This window comes from Octodon degus, unplaced genomic scaffold, assembly GCF_000260255.1.
Source record: "Octodon degus isolate 3935 unplaced genomic scaffold, OctDeg1.0 scaffold00126, whole genome shotgun sequence".
Lineage (NCBI taxonomy): Eukaryota > Metazoa > Chordata > Mammalia > Rodentia > Octodontidae > Octodon > Octodon degus.
This window is the reverse complement of record NW_004524702.1, coordinates 2,327,110-2,340,086: the sequence shown is the minus strand read 5'-3', so window position 1 is coordinate 2,340,086 and position 12,977 is coordinate 2,327,110. Positions and strand designations below refer to the sequence as shown.

The window sequence follows — 12,977 nt, the reverse complement described above, 5'->3', positions numbered from 1 at the left end:
CTGAAGCTGCCCCCGCCCCTCTGTGCATTTCACACTGAAGCAGCCCCCGCCCCTCTGTGCATTTCACACTGAAGCTGCTCCTGTCCTCTGGGGTTTGCAGAGCAGCTCTGAAGCTCCAGGAGACCAGACCCACGGTCACATATGCACCAGCACAGTTTTTAATCCAGCATTTTTTAAAAAGGAGAAAAATCCCTACTTTAGAAGTAAACTGCTGCCTAAATATAAATACCAGAGCACTATGAAAGTTAAATGGAACTGCAAACAACATGTGAGAAAACAGAGGCAAAGGTCAGGGCCTGCCCTTCTGCTAGTTTCCCACGGCAGCTCGCATTTCAGAGATTCTCCTGAGAGCAAATTTCCAGAAAGAGGTCCAGACAGTACCTCGGACCCCCTTCCTCCTACCCAGAAAGACACCAGCAGTCCTGCCCCTGTGGGCAGTAGAGTTAGGGGCTGCAGGGGGCAGAGCGAGGCTGACCCCAGGAGCGCCATGCACCCAGGGCCAGGCCTCAGCCAGGGCAGAGACCTGCAGAGCGGGGAGCAGGGTCACGGTGAGGGCTGCGGCAGCAGGGAGGCAGCCCCGGGACCTCGCTTTCTGCACAGCTCGGAGACCAAGGAAACACGCTGTACTGTGCTCTTCATTTACCGTTTCGTAATTTTCGGCATAATTTTCTGTTAGATGTATTTTAATAGATACATGCTTAGGTATTTAATTTTCTTTGATATGACTGTAAATAATACTATGTAAAATTCTGATCTCCACACGTTGTTCATTGTTAGTACTGTAGAGATGCAATTAATTTTCTGATAGTTTTTACATCCTGTGAAATTGCTACATTCATAAGTTCTAGGAATCTGTGGTTATCTTGCCATTTTCCATGTAGAGAACCATGTCAACTTCAACCAGGGACAGTTTCACCGCCTCCCCCCGCCCCCGTGTTCTTCCCACTCGGCTAGTGGACGGAGCGGGCCGTGTGGTCCCCGCCTGTCTGCGGCCCTTGGAGAACACCCTCACGCAGGGCTGTGCTGCCGCCGTTTATGAGGCTGAAGGTGCTCATCTGTCCCCAGCTTTCCCAGAGTGGCAAAGGCTTCCCAGGGGCTGGGGAAGAGTAACAGTGCAATGAGGGGCAAAGCACGGCTTCAGGAGGACAAGAGCTGGAGCGTCCGCACGCTGCAGGCGCACTCAGGGCTGAGCCGCAGAGTGCCGGAAGCGCAGGCAACCCACCGGCTCTGCGTTTTCTAAAAGGCCACACACAAGCCAACGACCTCCAACCCTTGCGCTGCACTAACACGGAGCCCTGCTTTACGTAAGCCAGACTTCAGCTATGTCGCGCCCCAGCCGGCAATCCCAGGTGCCGCAGGGCTGGAGACGGCGCCCTGACGCCAGTCTGTCTGCAGGCCAGGGGTTTCCAGGTCCAGAGCTGTGCCACTCTAGGAAGACCCCAAATCACAAGTGGGACACTACTGCTCTCAATAATAAACTTAATTCGTTTTAACTTAAAATTTTAGAGAAGTAGAAGCAATTAGAGGCCATGTTTCAACATAACTACTGAAAACTTAAATCTGTGATCTAAGAAAGCTTTGCCATTTTAGAATTTAATAGATCTTCACGTCACAGCTCATGGTCTGTGACAAGCATACTGTTTCCTAAGTGCTGCTTTCAAGAGCCCTTTAAGCAGAAACTCTCTGGGCCACTCTGGCCGAGGCAACCCGGCTCTGCAGAGCCCAGCCAGACCCTTCTCAATGCAGACTGCCATTGCCCCAGGAGCTCAAGCCCAATGACAGATTCTGGGCTTTTTCGCACAGGTCTTCCGTGTACCTCCAACCCCATGAGGGCAGCTTACGCCAGGCCCCCCGGAGCCCCCACGCCGCCCGGGGCGCCTGATGCGCAGCCCCCAGCAAGATCTGCCTCCTGGAGGCTGCAGCCCTTCCCAGGCACTCACTCAGGAGGCGACGCTGGGCCCGCCCAGCCCGGAGGATGAGCGAGGCCTCTGCTCCCGCCTCTCCCCTCTGCTGGGGCAAGGACCCAGTGGGGCCACGCAGCTGGGCCCGCGCTCCCTGGGAGCGCCCTGCAGCGCTGCCTGCGTGCAGCAGTCACCAGGAGTCGCCAAGCACAGATGGAAGCGCTAATAGCACACACGCCAGGAGGAGGCCCGGGAGGGCACCGGAGGCCATCAGACACGAGGGACACCCAAAGACAAGCGTTAAGGGCCCGCATGCAAGAGTAAGCAACGTGCAGAGAGCTGGGGCCGCACAGAGAGCTGGGGCAGATGCCACCTCTGGGGCAAGGACCCAGTGGGCCCCTTGCAGCTCCGGGAGCAAGAAAGACAGCAGGAAAGCAGCCGGGAGCACAGCCGGGAGTCTGTCTCTGTGCTCAGATTATCATGCAAAGGTGAGAACGCTTTTAGGTCGCAAGGACTTGGAGAATTTTTCACAAATTCTTTCAGAAAGATACAAACAAAATGAAGAAAAAGAAAAATAATCCAAGTGGAGGATATGGAAACCAAGAAAATTATAAAATTAAAGCATACTGTAATGTAAATAAAAGCAAATCAAAATTTATTAAAAATTATGATTTTTATCCTCACCCTTCAGGGTGGAAATAACACAGATATTGACTGCAGATATTACGGTGAGACCCGCACAGAGAAAAACAGACTGTACACTGCAAACTGAGAGGGAGAAAGGCTGGAATAGTTAACAAAATATAAGATACATAATGTGCTAAATGAAACAAATATTCCGGTAGTAAATTTTAACAAATTTCCATATATTATAAACTATTGCTATTATACTAACTTGTGATAAGTCACAAGTATTTCTATGTTCTGGTAATGACAAATATGAGTGCACCAGGCTCACCTAGAAGGCAGTTAGTGAAGCTCCGCCCCACCCTTGAGCTGAGCTCCACCGGCGGCACCGCACCAGGGCTCCTAGCCACAGCGCGACGGCCACTCAGAGAAAAAAGACAAACCTACAAGAGCGACAAAATAGAACTGAAGGACGGTTAAAGATCAAATAAGTAATTTCACGTTGATAAAGAGTATAAATCATTCAAGATAAATGTAAGGTTTGGCTTGAAAATACAGTAAAAATTGAATATAACACAGAATGACAGGTCAGAGTGACACACAAAATAGTATGAGAATAAACTACATGATGAATAATATCAATTATGTATAAAACTACATGCACCAAAAACACAAAAACTTTATGGGAACAGTTACCATGGTAAAAAGTATAACGTATTAAAACAAACATAAAAATGTTTCCCAAAGCAGAAATCAACTGCCATATTTACTGACTTCAACATACTAGAATTAAGATGCTAAAAACCAGAACTAAAAGGAAAAGATAGACCTACCCCATCTTAATAACAAATAAGAGGAGTCTTGCTAACTGACCTGGATTCAACAAGAAACCGAGCAGTCTGAGCTGTAGGAGACTGGCAGGGGCGGCCCGGGCCACTAAATGCAGCTGCCAGAGGCCAAGACAGCACAGAAGTAAGAAAAGGAGGGGAAGGAAACCAGATTCTAAAAAGAATATGGATGAAAGAAAAAAACAGTAATCCTAAAAACAAAAATGCCATTAAGTGAAATCAAGTTTGATTCTACAAAAACAATAATAAAGCTGATTCCTAAGCTAAATCTCAATGCTAAAGAACAAGTATACCAAAGAACCTTATTCATAAACCATAAATAAAAGACTTCAGTCTTTTAAAATAATAAATTAAAAGCCAAAGTCTTTTTATTTAGCATCATATATCAATTTAATAGCAGATTTGAATTTTTGGCCACACTTGACTTTGCTAAAACTTTGTGAGAAATCGTCCATTGATTTTGGCACAAAAAACAAAAGAGGACAGTAACAGAAAGATTAACTGCTCATTTGTTTTTATATTTACTTTAATCACACTCCACAAAATGAATTGAGATAAAAATTGCAAAACTGAAAAAAGTAGCTATGAACCCCATCCAACTTTTTTCACAAAGAAATTATGAGATGCTCCCAACCAATTTTCTTTCGGAACATTCTCTCAAGCAGGCTTGCATTCGTTTTTGTGATTTTTTTTTAACACTTTATTATGCAATATTCAACATCCAAGAAAAAATTACAACCAGCACGTGCAGCCACCACCCGAGTCAGACGCCAGCTGCGTCAGGAGCGCCGGCCCGGCCCACAGCAGTGGCCTGCCCTCCTCTGGTGCTCGCTCCGGTGCATGGCACGCGCGCCACTGAGCGACGCCCAGCGTGGTGTGGTGCGCAATGACCTCTCACGCGGGACGGCCTACCTCCTAATGCAGCCACAGGTATGTTAAAAGCATTCTTTGAAAACTCTTCTGAATGCGCAAGTTTGATGCATGCACAGGAGAGCTGCCGGGCCAGCAGCCTGAATGTTTATCCTTTGGGGGCACTGAGACCAGGTCTCATGACGTAGCCCGGGCTGGCCCAGCACTTGCAGGGATCCTTCTGTTCAGCCTCCCGAGTGCTGGGATTACAGGGGTGCACCACCACCTCCGGGTTTCTCTGTTGTCTAAATTACACAAGTGCCCGATGCGCTGCATGTAATGCTCAGCGTTGCCTGCCTTCAGTTTTTCTCCATATGCCAAGTATGCAACTGTCTGACTGTGGTTTGAATTTGCTTTTCCCTGTAACGAGCCTGGAGGTCTTCACACTCAAGACATTTGTTTCTTCTGTGAACACCTGGCTTCATTTTCTGATTAGAGCGGCTCCACTAATCCAACATCTCTGGCTCAACTATCCTAATGAAAGACCCCAGTGAGGCCCGGACATCTGTAGGAGGCAGAAGCCACTAACATTGTCCTTTCCACAGCATGAGCGTTCACCGTGACAGTCAGGCCATGTACACCTGTCATGAGCCTTCTCTAAGCTGCATTTCAAATAATCAGAATGCAAATGGGAAAGCAGGCAGTTTGATGTCGCTCATCTGCAACTCCACGATGAACATTTCTATTATTAAATTAAAACACTAAAAAGCATCTTTGGATTAACAAATCCTAACAAACTAAAAATAACCACACCACCTTCGGAGCAGATATGCCACCAAGGGAAGGGACAGCTGGACCTGAGGAGCACTGGACACTTCCCACCGGAGGCTCCTGCAAGTGTGAGAGCCCAAAGGCAGGCAGCAAACAGCAGCGCACAGGGGCTGCCTGTCCCGGGACCCAGTACACTGCAGGCTTCTGCATGCCGCGCTCCATCCCAAACTGAGATGGCAGTGACCACTGCTGCACGGTCACTGTGAAAAAAAAAAAGGCCCAATGGGAATGCCAGGCCTGTGTCTGCCTCATCCCATCGTACAGATGAAGACATGAAGCACAGAGCTGTCAGGACTACCCAAAGTCACGCGTCTCAGCACAGGAGTCCAATACTTAAACTCATGGCGATGTGTTGGAATACTTACAACCCTCCAACGAGGCTCCTGAATACTCAGGGTCTCAAATATTCACAGAACAGGGATGGCTATGACTAGTGGCGAAAACAAATCTAAGAGAGAGAAAGAACTCAGAGCTTAAGGAAAAAAAATTCCAGTTTTCCCTTATGCTAGCAAATACCCTGGGCATTGGCCATCAAAAGGCTAGAATAAACCACCAGCCCTTGTGCTGTTCGGCGACACCCAACGTGTCAGGTCAGGCGCAGCTAAGGGAAATTCTCTTAGGTAAACCACCAAATCAACACACCGTGGACTCAGCCAGCTGAGGGAGTCAGGAAGGCAAAGACTGGACACAGGTCCCCACCTACCTACGGCAGGGGCATCATACTCGTCACCAAGCAGAATTTCTGGGGCAGAGTACGCAAGAGATCCGCAGCTTGTCGTGAGCTTCTTCCCTGGCTGAAACTTGTTGCTGAAGCCAAAGTCTGTCAACTTTACGAGACCTTGTTTCTCAAAGAAGACCACATTCTCTGGCTTTAGGTCTCTGTGGACCACATGGAGTTTATGGCAGTAAGATATAGCGTGAACTATCTGAGCAAAGTACTTCTTGGCCAAGTCTTCATTGAGACCCTCCTCGTGTTTCATGATGTAATCAAACATATCTCCTCCATCTCCAAGCTCTAGAATGAGATAGAGTTTGGTCTGGGTGTCAATCACCTCATACAGGCGCACGATGTTAGGGTGCTGCACTAGCTTCATGCACCTCACCTCCTGGAACAGGTGTCCGGTGGCGAGAGTGTCCAGTTTTGTCTTGTCAATCACTTTCACCGCCACCTTCTCCCCCGTGAAGACGTGCCTGGCTAGCTTCACCACAGCAAAGTGACCCCGGCCCAAGGTCTTATCCAGGTCGTACAAGCCCGCGATCTTCCCGTCGTAGCCCCGCTTGAAGCCTGCCATGCTGCTCCGACTGAGGGCAAAGTGCGCAGCCTGGGCGAGCGGGGCTGCTCACAGCCGGGCACCTGCGGAAGACGGGCGACTCGCGTCGAGTGCTGCCGCGGACATCTGCAAAGCGAGAGAGAGGCGAAGTCAAGGTTCTGGAAATGTTCTTCAGCTTCTTTCCATTTTAGGAGATGCTTAAAGCAACCGAATTGAGACAGAACGACTCAGGGTCATTTATAAGAACCTATTTCTATATTTAGAGTTTATATGACAAAGTAAAGCTTGAGAATTTAAATATCAAATTAAATTTTTCAAACTGAAAAATAAACAGCTTAGAAGCGGTATTTCGGTAATGTCAGAAATAAGCAAGCACAACCTTGATGAGCTATGTTTAGAAAAAAATTTTCCCCCAAATTAATTTCAGCTATCCTCTTTAAAAAACAAGGTAAGAGCTGACAAGAAAGGGACAACAGAGGAATGAACGTTTGGACAAAAGCCCCTCTTCCTACCACTCCACAGTAGCTCCTTTAGTGCAGGGAGTCTGTAACTCACCAGCTAAAAGCACATGAAGCCCCGGAAGCTGCGCCAGCCGTGCAGATGGGCCTGGATGCACACCTGTGCCTGAGGCTGCAAAGAGGCCGGTCGAGGCGCGGCTCTACGCGCGGTGCTGGCTTCACCCTCGCCCATCCCGGAACAGTGCTGACCTCAAGCAAGTACAGTGTCCAAAACTTGTACTAAATTTTAAAATTCAACTGTGCATCAAAATGTTTACAAGGCAAATTATTTGTTCTTTCATACGGTAGATGGTTAATGAGTACTTGTTACTACAGGTACTTTCTGACTCTCTTTTTGTAACTATTTTATGACTTATTTTATGTTCCTATTTTTATTATAGTTTTCCAACTCTCAAGCATAAGCTTGACCTGTTCATATTTCAAGAATATCAAGTATGTATTCTTAGAGAATTTTTAGCTAGGCGTGCTAGTGTACACCTGCATTCCAGCATCTGGGACGCTGAGGCAGGAAGATCACTGAAAATTCAAGGCCAACCTGGGGTACACCGTGAGTTCAAGAATAGCCTGAACTACACAGCAAGACTCTCTCAAAAAAAATTTAAATTAAAAAAATTAAATTTTCAACCTTTATGATTTGAACTCTGAATAGGTTCTTATAAATGAACCTGAAAAGTAAAAAAATGTATAAAATTATACAAACTCATACAGCCCTTTAAATTCCCCAGGCTGAACACCCATACTTTTTTCTAACGTTTAATAGAAATAAATAACAAGATCCCGCAAGGAGCACGGTGAGTCCCGAGGACAAGCTCCTTTGCAGGGAGGCCCTCCAAGGCTCCAACACACGTTTGTATCTTAGACACATACACAGCACTTAGTGTAGTGTTTCCTAGAGTTCGCCACGGAGGAAAAAAAAAGTAGCACTTATAGGGCTAGGGAGATGGCTCAGTGCCGTAAGTGCCTGCCTGGCAAGTGCAAGGTCCTGAGTTCAATCCCTGGTATTACAAGAATAGTACTTGCATTAATAGATTTAAGTGAAAGTATTCCAAGAAATTATAAGGTAGTTTTGAACAAGCAATGGCATTCCACTCCTTTATGCTTCGTTTGTATCTCAAAGGACAGAAGGGCCGGCGTCTACCATAGTCCTATGACAGTGAGCGGCCGGGACCGTGGTGTGGCTCCTGGCAGCCTCGAGGTCAGCATGCTGTCCCCCACGGGCAGAGACACAGACCCTGTCAGTGTGTGAGGCCTCAGGGAGGCAGGAACGCTAGACGTCAGCCTGAGCGTGAACTCACGCTTGTGCTTCAGGGCCCGTGCTCTGCGGTCCCTGCACACTCCCAACAGTGCTATTACCGGGACAGTAAGGCCTGAAGAGCTAACATGCCAGCTAAAAAAGAGGCACAGCTGCGCGTGGAGGCGCGTACCTGTAACGCCAGCACTCCAGAGCTTGAGGGAGGAGGACCGCTGTGCATCAGAGACCAGCGTGGGCCACAAAGTGCACAGGGAGACCCTGTCTCAAAAAGAGGCACAATGCCATTCCCACGCTCTTCACACTTCAGTAATGACCTGAGTCACCTACCTGGGGCCACTTCGAAACCTGAATTAGGCTCCAAGAGCCAGTGGCGAAATGCTCACCAGAAGGCACTCTGTATCTTAGGAGCCAGGGCAGCAGTCAGCAGCGCCACCTCCCCTAAGCGAGCGCCGCAGGTCCGGTGCATGCCGAATGCACGCCTCACCTGTCCTCACCAGGGCTCGGGAACGAGCCCAAGCCCGCTCTGGAAGCCCAGCCATGCTCGGGGACGTGGTGGGTACAGCCCTGAACTGAACGTGCCTTAGCTCGCAATCGGATTTCAGAACCAAAGCTCAGGTATGAGTCCTGCTCCCATTAAGATCTCTAAAATAAGGCATCAGGAGGCTGCACAAGTGCTAGGGAAGAAAAGCAAGTTTCCTGTGCTCCTATCAGCCCTGCCTTCTGAGACAACCATGCTGACGGCACGACCAACAAGAAAGGCTACCCTGGAAGGCTGCTGTACTGGGACAGCAGTTCCCAAAAGACTTCAGTGCAGGCATGTTTACTTTTAAAGAGTAAAAAATATAGGCTAACTAAAGGCAGCAGAAAACTATCTTTTAATACTTAACTCAATTACGAAAATCTTACCAAGTCTGCCCATTTCTATGACACAGATCTGCGAATGGAATTGGCTGTTCCTCCCTGCCCACCTTCCAGGTCCCTGCTCCTCTCCTAGTGCCTCTCCTCGCTGTCCGCCGTGGGGCCCCCGCGCCTCTCCTCCCTGCCCCCCTTAGGGCCGTGGGCCCTTCTCGCTGCCCCCGAGGGCCCTGCGCCCCTCCTCCCTGCCCCCCTTAGGGCCGTGGGCCCTTCTCGCTGCCCCCGAGGGCCCTGCACCCCTCCTCCCTGCCCCCCTTAGGGCTCTGCACCCTCCTCCCTGACCCCCTTAGGGCCCTGTGCCCTCCTCGCTGCCTGCCATAGGGCCCCCGCGCCTCTCCTCCCTGCCCCCCTTAGGGCTCTGCGCCCTCCTCCCTGACCCCCTTAGGGCCCTGCGCCCTCCTCGCTGCCTGCCATAGGGCCCCTGCGCCTCTCCTCCGTCCCCCTTAGGGCTCTGCGCCCTCCTCCCTGACCCCCTTAGGGCCCTGCGCCCTCCTCGCTGCCTGCCATAAGGCCCCCCCGCCTCTCCTCCCTGCCCCCCTTAGGACCCTGTGCACCCTCCTCCCTGACCCCCTTAGGGCCCTGCGCCCTCCTCGCTCCCTGCCATAGGGCCCCCGCGCCTCTCCTCCCTGCCCCCCTTAGGGTACTCCCTGATCCCCTTAGGGGCCCTGCGCCCTCCTCGCTGCCTGCCATAAGGCCCCCGCGCCTCTCCTCCTGACTCCCTTAGGGCTCTGCGCCCTCCTCACTGCCCACCTTAGGGCCCCCGCGCCTCTCCTTGTTGCCAGCCTTAGGGCCCCCGCTCCACTTCTGGCTGCCTACCTGAGGACCCCCACACCTCTCAACTACTTAGTCTGATGTGTCCAGGAAAGTGGTTTGTCAGATTTGGTAAATGAACCTAGGGGCTCTTAAAGTTAAATTTGCGTATGATGGCAATAAAAATGAAAAAAAGACAGATCTTTTATTTTCAGGGTGCCACCCATGCAGGTGTGACAACTAAGAAACAGCTTGGTGTTTCTCTTCCAGCCCTGGGCCAACAAAACAGCAAAATGAAGTGATTTTTCACCTAGCAAGCTCAGAAAAGACTAGTAGGTTTCTTCCTGGGGCACACTGGTCTACAGTGACCAGTTACTGTAAGGACTGATTACTCTATCAAGAACTTACTTTTGGATAAGCACCCCCTTTTCAGAGATGGAAGTTGTAATTAGATTTCACACCTAAAAACAAGACATCATGCCTAACTGAAGGCTGGATGCAAAGCATTCTCAATGTGAACATCTTCTTAAATTCTAAGCCACAGTCTAATCCTACTATGATGAGACAAACCGTGTTTGGATCTGACACTCTCCCAGCACCTGCAGCGCCCTGCACACCTCCACGAGGACGTGGCTTGCATAAGCACAGGCAAGGACATACCCTGCAGACTGCACGCAGAAGAGGAATCCTGGTCACCACTGGCTCGTGCTTGCTGCCTCTTTCTCCTAGAAGAAAATGCAGAAGAGTTTTAGTTTAGTTCTGTTTAACTTTGTCCAAAGTTAACATATACAGCCTTGGGCTAGATTCCAGACAACTGTACCAAAAAGGCAAAACCTGTCTTTAGTCACCAGGTCTCCCACAGCTCTTTGCCCTCTGTAACTTACCACTCCCAGGAAAGGGACTGCCAGTAAATGGTAATGTCAGATTATTCCACAGAAGGAAGAGACAACAATGGACAGCCATGCGTGCACTATGCTACCAGGGCTCCGGGGACTCTGCCCGCGACGAGCTCCCCCACCCTGGGGGGCGGTGGCAGCGAGGCTCCCCTCTGCCTGCCTTTGAAGGCCCCAACCTCAGCAACCCCAGAGCCTCAGGAAAGACTCACAGCAGCAGCCAAGGAGGGCAACCTTTCCAAGCCATTTCTCCACCACGCAAGCAGAACTCAATTCTGAAGCTAGCTTTGGGGATGACAAAAACCTTTGCACCAGAGTCCTGCCCTTCCCAGCAAATAAGCAAGGAGAATGTGAACAGATCACTTGCATCCACGCCCACTCCCACGGGGCCTCGTGGGCCCTTCCTCACCACTGAAGGTCACAGAAGCAACAGAAAGACCTGAGCCCTCAGGCCAGCCGGCCCTTGTGGCGTCACTGCAGTGCGGCTGCCGGGGCAACAGCGAGCGAGGCTCACTCCGTCTTTCTTTTCTCCAACGGCTGAGATAAAACACCCGACACCCAAAATCAGGGAAGGCAAGGTCTGCTTAGCTCAGGGTTTGTGGAGGTTACGTCAGTAGTCAGCTGGCTCCAAGGCAAGGTGGCATCGCAACGGTTCAGGGCAGCAGAAGACAGCAAAGCAGCAGCGAGAGAGCCCGGGAAAAGCCAGCCTCGCCTCCCTCACACTGGAAGCAGGCCTCCCCGCTAGGGCGGCGCAGCACCGCACGGCTCCCAGCCTGCTCTCATCCAGGCGCCGGGTGTCTACAAAGGGGCCCCTGGCCGCCTGAGTTCATTAAATTTCTTTCTTTCTCTCTTTCTTTTTGTACAGAGTCTACAGGGTCTCACTACCAAAATTTCTAAGCTTCTCAAGTTGACACACTGGACAACATCCTAGCGTAAGGGCATGTGCTCTACTTCCAAGATGTAGAGCTGCTGAGTTACTTCTGACGTAGGGTATCAACTGTCACACACCTCTGGAAGAAAAGCAGCAGGGAAGGGTGGGCCCACACAGAAAGCAGAGGAGGAAAGGGAGGTCGCACAAGCCCAGCCTGGGAATGAGGAGAGAGCTGGAGTCCACTTCTGCTCACTGGAGAGCCCTGGATGCTACCTGCCTGCTCCTGCGGCCCCTCCACGCAGTCTCTGCGGCAAGCAGTGTGGCAGTCTGGGGTGCTGGTTCTGAAGGCCCAATGAGTGCCTCTGAACCTCAGCTCACAGCCAGAGCTGAAAAGCAGTGAGTTAACAGAGGTGAACCATCCAGAATAATCATGCCGGCCTGGAGGAGCCTCCCGGAATGCCTCCCGAAAGCCCTCACCGGCAGAAACATCCCAAGAGTTCACCCTGCTTCAAGAGGACCAAGAGTTACAAAGACTGGGAAGGACCAAAGAGGGTAGAGGACAGAAAAAGAACTGAGACATCTTACCTACACAGACAGGCTCCCCAAGAGAAATGTACCCATAATCATTCTGCACTATAAACATGTACTGAAAAATAAAGGAAAGAAAAAACGAATGCACTGTTCGTATCTCTCACTTCTATAAAAATGCTATAGCAGGTACCCTAAAATGTACTTAGCACACAAGTGCTATGTACCTCAGAGTATCACAATCTGATGATTTTTCAAAAAAAGTCTCAAAAACCCCAAGTATTAGCTTATCAAATTTACCCTTTCAAAAACCTCGCATGTGCCTTTATATGTTTTCCCATCAAAGTAATATATTCTTAGAGAAAATCTGGAAAGCACAGAATGAAAACAGAATTAAAAAGTACCCCTAGTGCTCGCACCACTAACACTCTGGCAGTCAGCTTACCGTATTTACATGGTCTCTCTTGTCTTCAAGATGTGCTCATTCTATGCAATTCATACCCTGCAGCCTGCTGTTTTCACTTACCAGATCACTTTCTTTTGTTCTAGAAGTTTTGTTTCAAGTATGAAAAAAAGTTTAATTTAGAAGCATTGTAACTGAAATATATAGACTGGTAAATAAATAAAAAGAACAGTTTAAAAAAATTCCACCATCTCGCCATCCACGATAACCTCTGCTAACATTCCAGTACTAGCCTTCCAAATTATTTTCTATGTATAGCATAGGCCAGATACAACTTAAAATGGGACAATATGCAGGGTAAGGAAAGCGACGTCAGGGCAGAGAGGGACTGCACCTTCCTCTAAGATGTACTCCGGGCTGGGCGTGGTGGCACACACAGGAAGGTTACAAGTTCAAGCCCAACATGGTCCATTTAGTAAGACTCCCGTCTCAAGATAAAAAATCAAAAAGACTGAAGATC

The 12,977-nt window shown here is 49.6% G+C and overlaps 1 protein-coding gene across 3 annotated transcripts in view; it reads right to left on the bottom strand.

Moving 5' to 3' along the window:
* Snrk (SNF related kinase) overlaps positions 1-12,567 on the bottom strand; it is a 27,332-nt gene extending 14,765 nt beyond the window's left edge. The window contains exons 1-3 of one of the 3 annotated variants that reach the window (XM_023700659.1): positions 12,500-12,565; positions 10,423-10,487; positions 5,760-6,453 (exon numbers count right to left, since the gene is read on the bottom strand). In XM_023700659.1, the coding sequence (XP_023556427.1) occupies positions 5,760-6,348 (589 nt within the window). In that variant the 5' untranslated portion in view covers positions 6,349-6,453; positions 10,423-10,487; positions 12,500-12,565. Of the gene's footprint in view, positions 1-5,759; positions 6,454-10,422; positions 10,488-12,499 lie in introns of those variants that run through there. The other 2 variants (XM_023700662.1, XM_023700660.1) reach the window with 2 other exon arrangements.
* Positions 12,568-12,977: the final 410 nt, after the last annotated feature.